The 15,334-nt window shown below is 43.7% G+C and overlaps 1 protein-coding gene across 2 annotated transcripts in view; it reads left to right on the top strand.

Annotated features, from left to right (window-relative positions):
* The window catches only part of LOC112263561 (coiled-coil domain-containing protein 102A), a 68,007-nt gene that overhangs the window by 18,646 nt on the left and 34,027 nt on the right, over positions 1-15,334 (top strand). For both annotated transcript variants that reach the window (XM_024439973.2, XM_024439972.2), the window contains one exon: positions 13,319-14,052. In XM_024439973.2, coding sequence (XP_024295741.2) covers positions 13,411-14,052 — 642 coding nt within the window. In that variant the 5' untranslated portion in view covers positions 13,319-13,410. The remainder of the gene's footprint in view (positions 1-13,318; positions 14,053-15,334) is intronic.

Genomic DNA, 15,334 nt, shown 5'->3' with positions numbered 1-15,334 from the left:
AAGAGTGTGTGTTTGCGAGTGAAGGGTGTGTGGGTTTACCTCAGATTGGAGTTCTCCCTCCAGCATGCCTTATCTTGCAGTGTAGATGGGCAGCGGTTGACTGCTACATATAGAACTGGGTCTTCTGTCAAGCATGTCTGTTCTTGCTCAGACATTATGAGAACAAACAGGGATGCAAATATTTCTTGTATAGACGGGTTAGCTGAGAACGTCTTGAAAACGATGCACACGCTTCAATGGGGCAGAAGGCAGTGTGTTGTTGTGATTCTGGATGGTCAGATAGCTAGCTACTATGACAAGCAGCTACCACGTGGGGAATCGTAAGTGGCTCGTTTCAGCTAGTTTTATCTTGTTCTTGATACCATGTCTTGTTATGAGGTAGTTTGACTGATGTCACGTTTATGCTAATATGGCAAAAATCCACTAGCTAGCTAACAAACAACAGTAACAATGTATTTGAGAGACAAGAAGTGCTCATTGTGCAACTTTATTAATGTTTTTCATAAACATTGGAGACGAAATGTAGTTAACATGTTTTCAATAATCTAAGCCAACCCTGTCTGTTTTGCTCCATAGCTTCTGCATCTCCTTCATGGGTCACATGGTTGTGGCTATTTCCCCTCTGCTGCTTCCCAAACTTCCCTCAGAACAAAAGAGCCACAGAGCCGTGGCCCTTTGGTGGAAAACTTTTACAGCGTGTTTATTGGGATGCCAAACAAGCTTCATTTAGTTTCCGCAAAGAGAGAAAGTCTCGGGTCATTCAACTACACATACGTAAACATACGCCTTACACCCACATTTTGTACACGCAAAAGGATTTTCATAAGAGCCCATAGTGTCAGAACAGGTGGTGAAAGGAAGAGAACTTTGTCTCTGCACTCCAACCTAACACACAAGTTACCACAAGCGCTCACACGATGAGTCACACACTCATCCACACATTCTTCCATGGTAGACCCTCATACTTACACAGCCGTGACATCTATTCATTCCCCTACTCTCCTTTCACCTATAACCCTCCCATCTCTCATCTGCCTCTCTCCTCTCTGGGTAGTGGGGCTGGTAATAAATCAAAAGGGTGTGTCTATGCCTGCGGGGTGGATGGCGGCAGGGCAGGCTGACTCTGGGCTTTAAATAACCTGTATGTTTTTATATCCAGAGGGGAAACCCCATCAATAGTGGCCTCTACTCTCCCATCTGCTGCCCTCTCAAAGGCCTGTTACACACGGCTGAGTCGGCTGCCCTGTCAAAGGCCTCCTCCCTCCCGGTCTTCGCCGCCCTCAGCTACTGTCTCACATGGTCTGCTCTGCTCCCTCCGTCGTTGTCCGAACGAAATGTCTCTCGCTCACCACATCTTTCCCTATTCCTTATCAAGGCTGCCGCTTTTCCATCCCTCGGATCTCAGTAACCACATGGTCTATCCAGACACTGAAGCTGTCCATTTCCTTCACAAGTCTCGGTGTGCTGGGCTTCACGGTTTGTGAATGTGAATACTGTCAATTCTACTTGTCTCCGGTTCTCTGTCTTTGTGTCTTTGCAAAATTCCATTACATAGCTGGAGGGAGTTAAGGCAATACAATTCACATCGTTATTCACGTCATATATTATCCATCACCTGTGTCCCGTTATGCAGTACCAATGATTCATGCTGCACAACATATTTAATATAGCAAGTTAACAATGATCCATGTGTCATCATACAATCCATAGAAGCCATTTAATCAAGCACACAAGGTTCAGAATGGGAATTTTGCAATGACCCATCACACACGTTATTTTGAACTTCAGTCTAAGTTTTTCTTTGATTTTTCCAGTTTTTTATTGCTTTACCATTTCCTCACTGTTTTCCACCCCTCTTTTTCCTCAACCCTCTATCTTGCAGTCCAGTGTGTGTCCTTGTAACGGTGCCAGATGTGACTGTTGGATAGCTGCAGTAACTCTGTTAAAGCGGCGATCCCAGGTGTCCACAGGCGCTATGTCCTGTACAGTGACAGGATGATAAAGTGTAGTGAGGAAGATTCAAGACAGGGAAATGACCAGCTGACCACAAACTCGAGCTCAGAATAACTCTGCCCTTCAGGAAGACAGCCCTGGTTATAGGGAGGAGAGAAATGCATGTGCAAGTGAATGATTGAAAGGGATGGGAGAGATTACGGTTAACATACTGTATATTGAGTTAAAGACAGCTCTGCTTCTCTTCATTAATTACTGCTCAGACTTTGCCAGACGTGCTGGATGGATGACAACGCTGCAAGATCAATGTAGCCTGAAGGCAGCTAGCTTCTCACCCTCAGATCCTTGGTTATTGTTAGCAACAGAGACAATGTGATGTTATCCCTGTAGGCGGAAGAGCAGAGCCCTGTGGCCAGGTGCTGTGGTCATTAGCTGGCTGCTGCTTAGTTATTCATGTATTCAGACTGCCTGCAGGGGGCACTGCACATCACCTTCTATCGCACCCTAGTGAAACTTCCAAGACACAGCCATTTTCCTGCAGATTAAGGTTCTCTCTCTGGGTTTACCTTTGGCTGACAAGTAAGAAAGTGAGAAATTGACAAGAAACACCAGTCTCAACGTCAACAGTAAAGAGGCGACTCCGGGATGCTGGCCTTCTAGGAAGAGTACCTCTGTCCAGTGTCTGTGTTTTTTTGCCAGTCTGAGATATGGCTTTTTCTTTGCAACTTTGCCTGGAAGGCCAGCATCCCGGAGTTGCCTCTTCGCTGTTGGCGTTGAGACTGGTGTTTTGCAGGTACTGTTTAATGAAGCTGCCAGTTGAGGACTTGTGAGGCGTCTGTTTCTCAAACTAGACACTCTAATGTACTTGTCCTCTTGCTCAGTTGTGCACCGGGGCCTCCCACTCCTCTTTCTATTCTGGTTAGAACCAGTACACAGCGTTGTACGAGATCTTCAGTTTCTTGGCAATTTCTCGCATGGAATAGCCTTTATTTCTCAGAACAAGAATAAACTGACGAGTTTCAGAAGAAAGAGGCTATTTTGAGCCTGTAATCAAGCCCACAAATGCTGATGCTCCTGATACTCAACTAGTCTAAAGAAGGCCAGTTTTATTGCTTCTTTAATCAGGACAACAGTTTTCAGCTGTGCTAACATAATTGCAAAAGGGCTTTCTAATGATCAATTAGCCTTTTAAAATGATAAACATGGATTAGCTAACACAACATGCCATTGGAACACAGGAGTGATGGTTGCTGGTAAGGGGCCTTTGTATGCCTATGTAGATATTCCATAAAAAATCTGCCGTTTCCAGCTACTAGTCATTTACAACATTAACAATGTCTACACTGTATTTCTGATGAATTTGATGTTATTTAAATGGACAAAAAATGTGCTTTTCTTTCAGAAACAAGGATATTTCTAAGTGACCCCAAACTTTTGAACAGTGGTATACATGTATGTCCCCTTGGGCCCTTGAAAGTCATGGTTCTTTATTTGATGGATGATTAGTGTGGAAACATCCCCTCTGTGTCGTGTCCCTCTTGTGCCCTGACGCCAGCTAAAAGGATTAAAACAGCCAGCTTCTATTCAGTTACTTTCCCCCGCAGTCACCTGCATCCTCCACACACACGCACACACACACACGCACACACACACAGTCTTGTATAACTACAGTCCTATTCAGTCCCATTTTCCCTAACTACAAACTACCCTAACCTTAACCCCAAAACCTAACCTCAACTCTAACCCTAAAACTAACCCTAGCTCCTAACCCTGAACCTAGTTCTAACCATAACACTAATTCTAACCTTAACCCTAAACCCCCTAGATTAGAGGTCTGTTACGACTTCCGCCGAAGTCGGGTCCTCTCCTTGTTCGGGCGGCGTTCGGCGGTTGACGTCACCGGCTTTCTAGCCATCGCCGCTCCATTTTTCATGTAATCCATTTGTTTTGTCTTGTTCCCTGCACACCTGGTTTTCATTCCCCAATCAATTCATATGTATTTATTCCTTTCTTCCCCATCATGTCTTTGTGTAGGATTGTTTGTGTTACATGTATTTTGATATTACGGATATTGTTACTCGCATTACTTTTTATCTATGTTCCGTGATTTGGGCACATTTTATGTTACTTTGTGCTGTCATTTTGACCAGAATAAAAAGTGCGCCTGTTCACTACACTCTGCTCTCCTGCACCTGACTTCACCTTCAATACACACTCCGAACAAGGTCAACCGATTATGATTTTTTACCAATTATTGGAGGTCCAAAAAAAGATTGATCGGCCGATTTCTCTATATATATTTGTTATAATGACAATTACAACAATACTGAATTAACAATAAACACTTTTATTTTAACTTAATATAATACATCAATAAAATCAATTTAGTCTCAAATAAATAATGAAACATGTTCAATTTGGTTTAAATAATGCAAAAACAAAGTGTTGGAGAAGAAAGTAAAAGTGCAATATGTGCCATGTAAAAAAGCTAACATTTAAGTTCCTTGTTCAGAACATGAGAATATATGAAAGCTGGTGGTTCCTTTTAACACGTGTCACGATCATTGGAGTGAATGGACCAAGGCGCTGCGTACTTAGAGTTCCACATGTTTAAAAAATATGAAACGCACCAAAAACTAAATGTGATGTTCTGGGCTGCTCACAGGCAGCTACACAAAAACAAGATCCCACAAACAACAGGTGGGAAAAGGCTGCCTAAATATGATCCCGAATCAGAGACAACGATAGACAGCTGCCTCTGATTGGGAACCATACCAGGCCAACAAAGAAATAGAAAACATAGATTGCCGACTCTAGTCACAACCTAACCTAAACAAATAAACAGCCCTGTGCTTGCAAAGAGCTGCTGGCAAAACGCACGAGGGTGCTGTTTAAATGAATGCTTACGAGCCTGCTGCTGCCTACCACCACTCAGTCAGACTGCTCTATCAAATCATAGACTTAATTCTAATATAATAACACACAGAAATATGAGCCTTAGGTCATTAATATGGTCTAATCTGGAAACTATCATTTCAAAAACAAAACTAAATTATTTCAGTGAAATACGGAACCGTTCCATATTTTATCTAACGGGTGGCATCCATAAGTCTAAATATTCCTGTTACATTACCATCAATGTTATGTCATAATTACGTAAAATTCTGGCAAATTAGTTCGCAACGAGCCAGGCGGCCCAAACTGTTGCATATACCTTGACTTTGTGTGCAATGAACGCAAGAGAAGTGACACAATTTCCCTAGTTTAATATTGCCTGCTAACCTGTATTTTTAACTAAATATGCAGGTTTAAAAATATATACTTCTGTGTATTGATTTTAAGAAAGGCATTGATGTTTATGGTTAGGTGCATTCGTGCAACGATTGTGCTTTTTATGCAAATGCACTTTTGTTAAATCATCCCCCGTTTGACGAAGTTGGCTGTCTTTGTTAAGAAGAAAAAGTCTTCACACAGTTCGCAACGAGCCAGGCCGCCCAAACTGCTGCATATAGCCTGACTCTATTGCACAGAACGCAAGAGAAGTGACACAATTTCCCTAGTTAAAAGAAATTCATGTTAGCAAGCAATATTAACTAAATATGCAGGTTTAAAAATATATACTTGTGTATTGATTTTAAGAAAGGCGTTGATGTTTATGGTTAGGTACACATTGGTGCAAATACAGCGCTTTTTTTGCGAATGCGCTTCTTAAATCACCCATTTGGCGAGGTAGGCTATGATTCAATGATAAATTCACAGCCACCGCATCGATTATATGCGTAGATAAACTAGTAATATCATCAACCATGTGTAGTTAACTAGTTATTATGTTAAGATTGATTGTTTTTATAAGATACGTTTAATGCTAGCTAGTACCTTACCTTGGCTCCTTGCTGCACTCGCATAACAGGTAGTCAGCCTGCCACGCAGTCTCCTCGTAGAGTGCATTGTAATCGGCCATGATAGGTGTCCAAAAATGCAGATTACCGATTGTTATGAAAACTTGAAATCGGCCCTAATTAATCGGCCATTCCGATTAATCGGTCGGCCTCTACCCTAGATATAGCAATTGACCCTGTGGGGACTAATAAAATGTCACACATTAGTGTTGACCTTTATGTCCTCAGTGAAAGCAAGCTTTAATTTGCTGTTATGTGCAGCAGTACCAGTCAGTCTCTGCAGTGCAGAAGGTCCCTCTCTTACCCTGGCTGTTACCATCGGACCCTGACTGAGATGCAGACTCCAATTTCTCTGCTGGTCAGCTGTCCCCTGGCCCTCTCATTGTCCCCCCTCATCCTGCTGGGTGGGGACCCTATTAAGAGCACAGTCGCAACCAGGGCAGGTTGTTCGGATCATTGATAGGTAGAAGATGGAGACTGCTATGCCAGCTGTGTGATACTCCGATCCTGATTCCTGTCCCCCCCTCTCCATTATCCAGGACCTCAACAGGAAACAAGAAGCCCTAAAATCCATGGATTGTTGTTATTTTACTGGAGTCTAGAATTGGGAGATTTTTGTTGCTTGCCAAAGCAGTTAGGCTCTACAGGCTAAGAGATTTTAATGAGCTATGACACTTTGTGTGTGGTATTTGGACAAGCATCACTGAAAAAATATTAATCAGAGACTGTTCATATGGTTTTAAGTCTCTAGTACTTACGTTTTGCAAAATGCTTCCCTCTGCGGTTGCTGTCTGTTGAAGATTTAATATCACCGTAGCAAGATGACCAAATCATGACCCATTTTCCTGATGGTGTTGGATTTAACGTTAGTGAGCCCAAAGTCACGGTACAATGATTCTCCCCGTTGAATAACAGGAGCTAGATTAAAATGAACCAGAAAGCTCTCACTTCATCACTCCTGCATATATTTGATGAGGCTATTGCTTGGTACTTTTCAAGTCACTTGATGTGCTGTAGGGAAGTGAACTGTTTCCTCCTATGCTGAAGTGTTTGCCCCAGATAGTCTTGTCTTACCTACAGTAGCACCAATAACACAACATCTCAAAAGCACTTAGAGAAAGTGATAGCACCACTGCCATCTCAGAGCTCAAAGCCCTGTGGCTTTCTGCACGTCTACGTAAGAAGATGCAGAGACAAGCACTCGGGTTAATAGGTACATGTTTGTCTTGTGTGTTTTCAGATAAGAACGAATGAAGCGGTGAAGAAAAAAGAAGCTTTCCGTTTCACCGTGATGGAAGAGGGATATAAAAACACTTTCTCCGTCTGCGGTTGTAGACCCTAGGTTGCACAGCCTGTTTGGCTTCCTTTGGCAGTTTCAGGTGTAAAACCGCAAGGTGCTTTCGTGCAGGCAACTGGGACACGCGATACAGCCTGTAACAACTAAAGCGGTTGTGCTTTTTGTGTAAAGATACTGTTTGCGTGTCTTGTTAAAAATACAAAAGTGCATTGGCCATGTAGCACCGGCGGCAGTGAATTATATCGTTCCTTTCTCTCTTTCACTTGAATGCAGTTGTCGAACTTTCTGCCTGCATCCTCTAAATTCTCCATTTCTGTCACTCTGTCTCTCCTCTATTTCTGATGGCAGATCACTGTTTTCTCACAGCAACACTGGGCTGTGTGTAGTGACAGCACTGTGTTCTTCCCCCCCTAACCATTATACCCCACATAGTCTAGATGGAATAGAATTAGCATATACATGTCATGGTTGTCTTACAGTATAAATGGAATCAAACTTGATTTGAAGTGCATTTAAAATCGCGACACACGTTATAGTTAAACATATCTATTCATATTAGTTTCTGTTGCTTTGAGTGGGGGTACGTCTCTGTGGTAGTTTCCAGTGAAGGCTACTCTACTCTCTCTTTCTGTGTTTCATTTCTCAATATCCTGCAGCTATCGGCTGGATTCCACGTATCCCACATGAGCTTGGATCCTCCAGCTGGAACTAGTTTCAAATGGAAGTTCCCCAGAGAAATTGGCTTATTTATAGAGGCATTTCATTTTGGGATCGCTGACCCATGATACCACTGTCTTGGAACAGATTGTATTGAAATGCAAAAACTCTCAGCTCCAGCTTTTACTTTGTTCTTTCTTTTCTAGTTTTCAGTCTCTGTCCATCTCTTCTCTCCGGCTGGAGTCTTTTTGAAACTCGCTCCCTTTCTCATTCTTTCACTCACCTGTTGTCGTGCCACGTTGATTTGCCCCACTCTTTTCTCTTGGACTTCGTTGACTAGACTTTTGTTTGTGCTTATTGTATCTGTCTGCAGTAGTCACTCAGTATTAGGATCACTTCCCGGTCCAATACCTTGATCCGCTCTTTGATGTTTCCCTACAAGACTCAGATGAGTGAATGTGAACAAATAAGAGGGAGACAACAGGTAGTCCATGCAAACCAATGAGATAATTCATAGAACATCAGCTGACCTTCTAGGTCATGGATGGGTCCGAAGATCAACTTGAACTTTTGATTGGCATGTTGACAAATGTTAGTGTGTCAGTCGGCTTTGATATTGTTGAGGTGGGTCTTTGATCATTATCTAGAGAGACGCAACAGCTTAGCCCTTTATCTCAGCACCCATACACACTCTGTGATATTCCAGAAACAGACACAAACACTCTTCACCCCTGACCTCTGAAATGAAGTGACAAGAAGAGCCTGTTGTGGTAAAGTCAACTGCGCTCCATAGAAATGTATGCATGTTTCCTTTGTGCAACCACATTTAAGTGCAATGTCTGCCTGTCTGTCTGTTTGAAAAAAATTTTTTTTAGCAGACTGTTCAACCTCCTTTTACGCTCTAAGTAGACAGTTACAAAATAGACCATTCCTACACAGGAGTTCAAATGTATTTTCTTTGCAATCCTGATCCTGAAGAGCAACTTAGTGCTTGATTGATTCATTGAAGCCATACAGTACTGTCCTCTCCATGTAGGCCTAGGTGAAAACCACTGTGTATGTACAGCGAAAACACCCAGGTGTCTTGTCCAGCTGCAGCCTTCAAAACCCTCTGTCTGTCAGCCAGACACAGACCAAACATTTCCCTTCTTATCTCCTCTATACCAAAATGTAATCTCTTCCAGTCATCGTCTTTGGGTTTCTGCACTCTTCTTCTGTCCCTCTGTTTCATACTTTCTCTTATTCTTCTCTCGTTCCTGCTCTCGTTCTAACTTCCTGTCTGCGTCTGATGAGGTTCAGATTACAAACTTAACAAGAACCATGTATCAGCTCTGTTTTCCTTTTTCTTTCCCTCACTCTCCCCCTCTCTGCTTTCTCTGTCTCCCTTTTGTATTAATAGCCCCGGTTCCTATGTGTTTTCACTTGATTCAGTTCAGATTACATCCACAGTTAGCTGATAGAAGAAGAGTTGTGTCTCGTTTTCCACTTGACCTTTTTCTTTTCGGTAGCAGCCTCTTCACCTGTTCTCCTCTTCTTCCACATACTTATATATATATATATGTTCACTTTTTCTCTCCATAAAAGCGTTCCCTTTCCATGCGAGGGGACAACAGAAATGGTTTGTGGTCCAGACAGAGCCATTGTGTGTGTTTCTGTGTATGTTGCTATCCCTGACTAATATGTCGTACAAAGGCGACAGGGCCCAAACCATCTCCCGCTCTGACTCTGTCGCTGCCTCCCTTTTAGAGAGCACGAGACAAGACTCTCAGAGGATAGTGTCCAGTGTAGGTGAGAAGAAGGGGGAGGTTATCTCCTTCCTCTACTGGACTGCCTCAGCTGACTCCCACCACCATCTCTGAGCTGTAGCGTGAGCCCTGGTGCGGAGTGACAGAGTAAGCTAGTGAGAGAGGTGGGTGCCTACTAGGGGGGTTAGGCAGAGAGTTTATATGGAGGGGACATTAAAATGGCATGGCATAATGAGGTGTTATGGATCGTCCCCCACTGAAATCATAATGAACATGAAATGGAGAATATGGATCACAAGGAGACTGCAGGCAGTGAAGGTGTTACATAGGTACATAATACATCTCTGACGGCACTGATCCCCATCTATCATATCATCTCCATTGTGTTTGAGATTCCTGAAGATATCCCCTAGTACAGAGAACAGTCAGAGACAGAGATGGTATTTTAGACAAGATCTTTGAGAGAATGCATGGTGAATGAGCGTCCCTCATACATTTGTTACTGACAGGAACTGGTGAGTTTACTGCTCAGTGTTTGGGACTAATGTGTTGGTCTATTACTGCAGAATCCTTGCTATGTTTATTCCACAATTTGCATCTTTGTACGTTTGGTGTGCCACGCTCGTAGCCTACGGTGGGTGTATTTTTATATTTAGTCTCTCTCATCAGCATATAAACAGCTTCCCTTAAGCCAGAGCAAATAATTATGGCTCAGCCATGCAATTGATCCATTACATGAGTCTCCCTCACACACACAGTGTTACAGGTCTGGTGTGATTAAGTTGCAGTAAACATGTCAGATACAGGCTCTGATGGTGATCAGGAGCAGGATTCTGCACTAGACTCCAGGCTCATCTCATGTTTTATACCCCAGAGAGTTGGTTTGGGGTGTTGATTTGAGAATTCATATCGTTTTACACCAAAGTCCTCTCATTCTCTTTAGTCGCCTCATTCTCATACATAGATAAACCATTCTGTCGCTGCCTCTGGGGATCGGAAATTTAATGATCAGAGTTTAGGTTTCTATCCTTACAAGAAACCAGCTAAAACGGTCTCATCTCAGCCCCCCTCTCTCTCGCTCTCTTTCTCTCTCTCTCTTACACTATCCTCACTCCCCTCTTCTTTTTCTGTCTGTCAAGTCTACCTGTCCTTCACTGTCAGCAAATGCAAATGTATTCTTGCTGTTGTTGACAAGGGTCATGACCCTGCAAAAATGTGTCGTTTTATAGCAAATTTCTTGCAATTCTACACATATTGCCATAGCGCAGAGAGAAAATGTGCAGTTTTATAGCTAATCTCATGCTATTCTACACATTTTGCAATGAGGCTGAGAGACAATATTGCAGTTTTACAGCTAATTTCCTGTAATTGTAAAGATTTTTGCCTTGGCTTATGACCTGTTCAAATCTGCCTTCCGGGGACTGTTGGGTGTGTGGTACTCTAGTGATGACCTGTCTGTAGAGTATTTTCATTCTGTCTTTCTGCATAATTTCCTTTCTGGCAACCGATTCATCGGTGTCTAGGGACTGCAAGTTGCCATGGTGTTAAGCCGAAGTCTAGAGTCTGGACATGCGTGAGGTCAATGGGTTTACTGGGTTGCCATGGTGCTAGTTGAAGCTTCGTTTCTCATCCTTGGCTGTTTGCAAATGACCTTTGCAACTTTCTTCAAGCTGTACTGGCTCTAGGTAATCTCTAACGTGTGACCATTCGTCTGTAACCTCCTGTAACTGGCACCAGAACAGTATGAAGAGGATGGCCCATTGTATCTCGCCTACTCAGACTGGTCCCAGAACATATTTCTGAACTCCACAGGGACACTGGACTTTATGTTACTCATTTATCGACCAGAGTGTTTTGCTGTGGCAGTTGATGGTCACAGAATAGGAGTAGACTAGAGCGTGTAAAAAATACTACTGTCAAAGGAAGTTGTACTGTACTGTCTAAGGCTGTGGAGGTCACGAAATTTGATCAGCCAGTGATTGTCAAGCAAATAGCTGCCGGTCTCACGTTAATTAACATAGGCACATTTCACATCTCCTGGCTTCCACAGATAGCCTGCAAGCCATTATAAAAAAGTGTAATAAATCCATGTAATATAGCCTACACCTTCACAATAAATCCACTATTTATTTTAGACAGGTCTAAAGAAGCATGGTGAAGAAAATGTTGTCTATTTCAGAAGAAAAGAATAGCATACTCTGATGTGGCTATGCCAAACGGTTGTGGGCTGCACCAGTTCATTTAGCAGACAAGATTTGCTTATAATTCCGTGGCATTATTTTATATTATTTTATAGTATATAAAATACAATTGAACAAAGCTGAATAAAATATAAATGTTTTCTCCAAACGATTTGGGGTAGTGCACACATGCGACCATTCTGTGTTGAGCGGTTAACAAAGAATTAGGTCCTCCTACCATAGCGTCTCTCCCTCACACGCCTCTCGGTCACATGATTGGGTCTTTCTCACAGGCTACAAATTAAGACAGACACATTGGGGATGCAACTGCGCACTTCCTTATCCAATTCCGAGGTGCATATTGAAGATATTTTTCTCATCAGCCAACAAGATGAGTAGGCCTTTCAAGAACAGCAAAAGCACTAGCCTATGTCAATCTACTATCCCCCATAGTACAAAAGTTGAAGTATTCTATTCTGTGCGATAAATAAATATTCCAATCCTAGTTTGGGACAGTTGTGAGATGCGATAGATCTCAAATTAATACAAACCTTTTTATGCAATGTGGCTGATGCAACAGATCAGAACATTTAGCTTAAAATGTTGATAAACTATTAGGCCATTTCTTCACATTATAAGCGCAGCATTGCGCACATGGTAGTAGAATATAAGCGTGAATGTTCCATTAGCAGAACACACCATTATCAAAAGTAACAGCAAATGCAATTAAGCATGTAATGCTTTTATTATTTGCCCACTTTAGTTGTGATACAAGCTTTATTAAAATATATAGGCCTTTGGGCTAGGCTACATGAGGTGTGCGACTATGATTCGAACAAGTAAAGAAAATAAAAGGTATTGTTTCTTACGCTGGGAATCATTCACAAGTGATAATATAGAATTCACATGTGATAGGCTAATATTGTCACCCATCAGACTATTCTTGATTTAATCTTGTTTTCACATATTCTAAATAACATATGTGTGACATTTGTTATGATTTAGAATGAACCATTATCATGCACCTGTATTGAAATGGGCAGCGGGAATAAATGCTTGTCATCTATGCACTTAAATAGTGAATTGGGGATGCTTTTCCCCGTGGTTTATTTTCATGTCAACCAGGTAGGCTGTTGTAAATATAAGCAATGTGCTTAATATTAGGAAAGTTGAGAAATAAATATAGTAGACCTAGCCTATAGAAAGCTGGTGGAATCCTCCTCTTTTTATCAGTGGCCATCACTCTGTTTTCTCACGCAATTGCATACCCTATAGACATTTTGCGCAACATGAGCTCATGGGCTCTCATGAAATGTTTGATTAGATTTTTGAATACATTTGCGTTGATGTCAGAGTGATTAGAGGGACAATAGACTGCTGAGTACCAGGCAGTTAGCAAGGTTTGTAGGCTACTAATGACCAGCAGCATCAGAGCTTGGAGAAGACTAATTACCGTGACTAAACGGTCATGTGGAATTTGGCTGTCTTCATGACTCGTGACCGCAGGTGTGGTGGTAATATGGTCACTGCAACAGCCCTAGTACTGTCCAACTAACCAGTGTCTCTGTTTTGTGTTTGAATCTGCAGGTAGCCAACTGAGTAAAGGCGACCATGCACTCCTGAGTGCACAGCATCGCTCGTGTTTCCTGCTTTTTTTCTGGATCATCATCGGCTCTGTGATGAACCACACCCCTAGCCCCCACATGGCCGAGGCCGCTAAGTCCGGGGCGGGCCTGCTCTGTGGCCTGGGCCTGGGGCCGGACAGGGTCCGCTCTCCTGATAGCCTGACCCACACGCCCAGCCCCACGGGGGGCACCCCCAGCTCCAGCCCTCCCCTGCTGCTCTCCCCTGGCCTGGGCGAGTCTGGGGACTGGGAGAGCCGTGAGGAGCTACGTCTGAGGGAGCTGGAGGAGGCCAGGGCGCGAGCTGCCCAGATGGAGAAGACCATGCGCTGGTGGTCGGACTGCACGGCCAACTGGAGGGAGAAGTGGAGCAAGGTGCGCTCCGAGAGGAACCGGGCACGGGACGAGGTGCGGCAGCTCCGCCAGAGGCTGGACACCCTGACCAAGGAGCTGATGGGCGCACGTCGGGAGCGCCAAGAACTGGCCTCCGAGAACGAGACACTCAGACAGGAAGCACTGCGTCTTCGTGCTGACCAGGCCTCACCCTCCCACGCCCCCTCAGCACCACCCACCACCCCACCCTCCTCCTCCTCACAGCCCCTTGTGGACAGCAAGCAGGACAGGGTGGGCGAGGGGCCCGGGTCACCAGAACAGGAACCAGTGAGAGATGTGGACACAGATAAACCTGACAGACAGAAGGTGGGAGAATGGTCACACACTTTAGTACCAAACAATGTCAGAGACACACTACAGTACTCTATAACCCAGCACAGATCTGAGCCAGGGGAAAGGTTGGTCAAAGTTCTTGGTAGAAGATATAGCACCAGTCACTTATTTGGGCCAGCGTTTCATCTTGTTAATGAAGAGCCAGCAGCAGATATGTCTCAGAGCTTAACCTCCAGCATTGTGCCTCAGTGGGAGCTCCGCTGAAGTGTAGCTTTTGTTGTTAAAATAGAATCCCCCCTGCACCACCCTATCTTCTATCCAAGGGGCACAGCTTGGGTACTGCATCATTGAAGCCCAATCCTTTCTCTGTGAGCCTCATATTCTCAGACATTTTGGAGGGAAGGGAAAGTCCCTGTTAGACACACAAAATAAAACAAGCTTCCTGTCACAGAAAAGCCAGTCATCTTGCATGATTGGAAGGCATTGTAGCTGTTGGTGTTCTCAGATGTCCTTTGTCAATTAGACACAGGTCAAAATAGACTCCCTGAGCTGGCTCATCAGGTTTACAGTAGGGTAGCATTCTACCTGGGATCATCATATATATTCAAGTCCCTTAGACTTAGAACGCGTTGTTGAGAGTTGACAAGATGAGGTTTCTGTTTTTAGGAAATGTGTAACTTGGAAAGGAGTGTTCAGCTGTATGCATCTCAAGCAGCAGTGAATGCAGATCAGTGTCATTAGCAATCGGACTTGACCTTCAGCCAATTCACACACGGGGTGGGCTGCTGTTTCCTTGGAAACACTCTGACAGACACACACTCTCACACTCATACTGAACAGGAGGTCCACTTCAGGCATGAAAGGTAATGACGATAACCATTCTCTGTTTCCCAGTCTGGAGCCAAAGGGGAAACAGAAAATAAGTGAATCATGAGAAGACATAAAACACAACCTGGAGGAGAATGTCCAGTCAGATTCTTCCTCAGTGGCTCACCATGGGCCAACACTGAGCTCTCCCTAGGCAAGCAGCTGGCCATGTATAATAAATCACTGTTGGATAAACAGCAGCATGAAAATGAGCTGGGCATTGTGGGGATGCGCACATACAATCCCATTTCCTGCCCCTCCATTGTTCTCTCCCTCTGTCTTACACAGACCCGATGAGTGCTTCCACATGTGGCGGGTTGAGTTTGAGGAGCAGCGGCTGCTCGCTCACCTCCACCTCATACATGAGCCTCTAGGTCCCCCTGCTGTCCACCACTGGTAACAGCCTGTGTTTTTCCTTCAATTCGATGGTTGTGCTCTTGTGCTCAGC

Source organism: Oncorhynchus tshawytscha, linkage group LG12 (assembly GCF_018296145.1).
Source record: "Oncorhynchus tshawytscha isolate Ot180627B linkage group LG12, Otsh_v2.0, whole genome shotgun sequence".
Taxonomy (NCBI): Eukaryota; Metazoa; Chordata; class Actinopteri; order Salmoniformes; family Salmonidae; genus Oncorhynchus; species Oncorhynchus tshawytscha.
The sequence above is the reverse complement of the archived record's forward strand: the minus strand, read 5'-3'. Positions and strand labels throughout refer to the sequence as shown.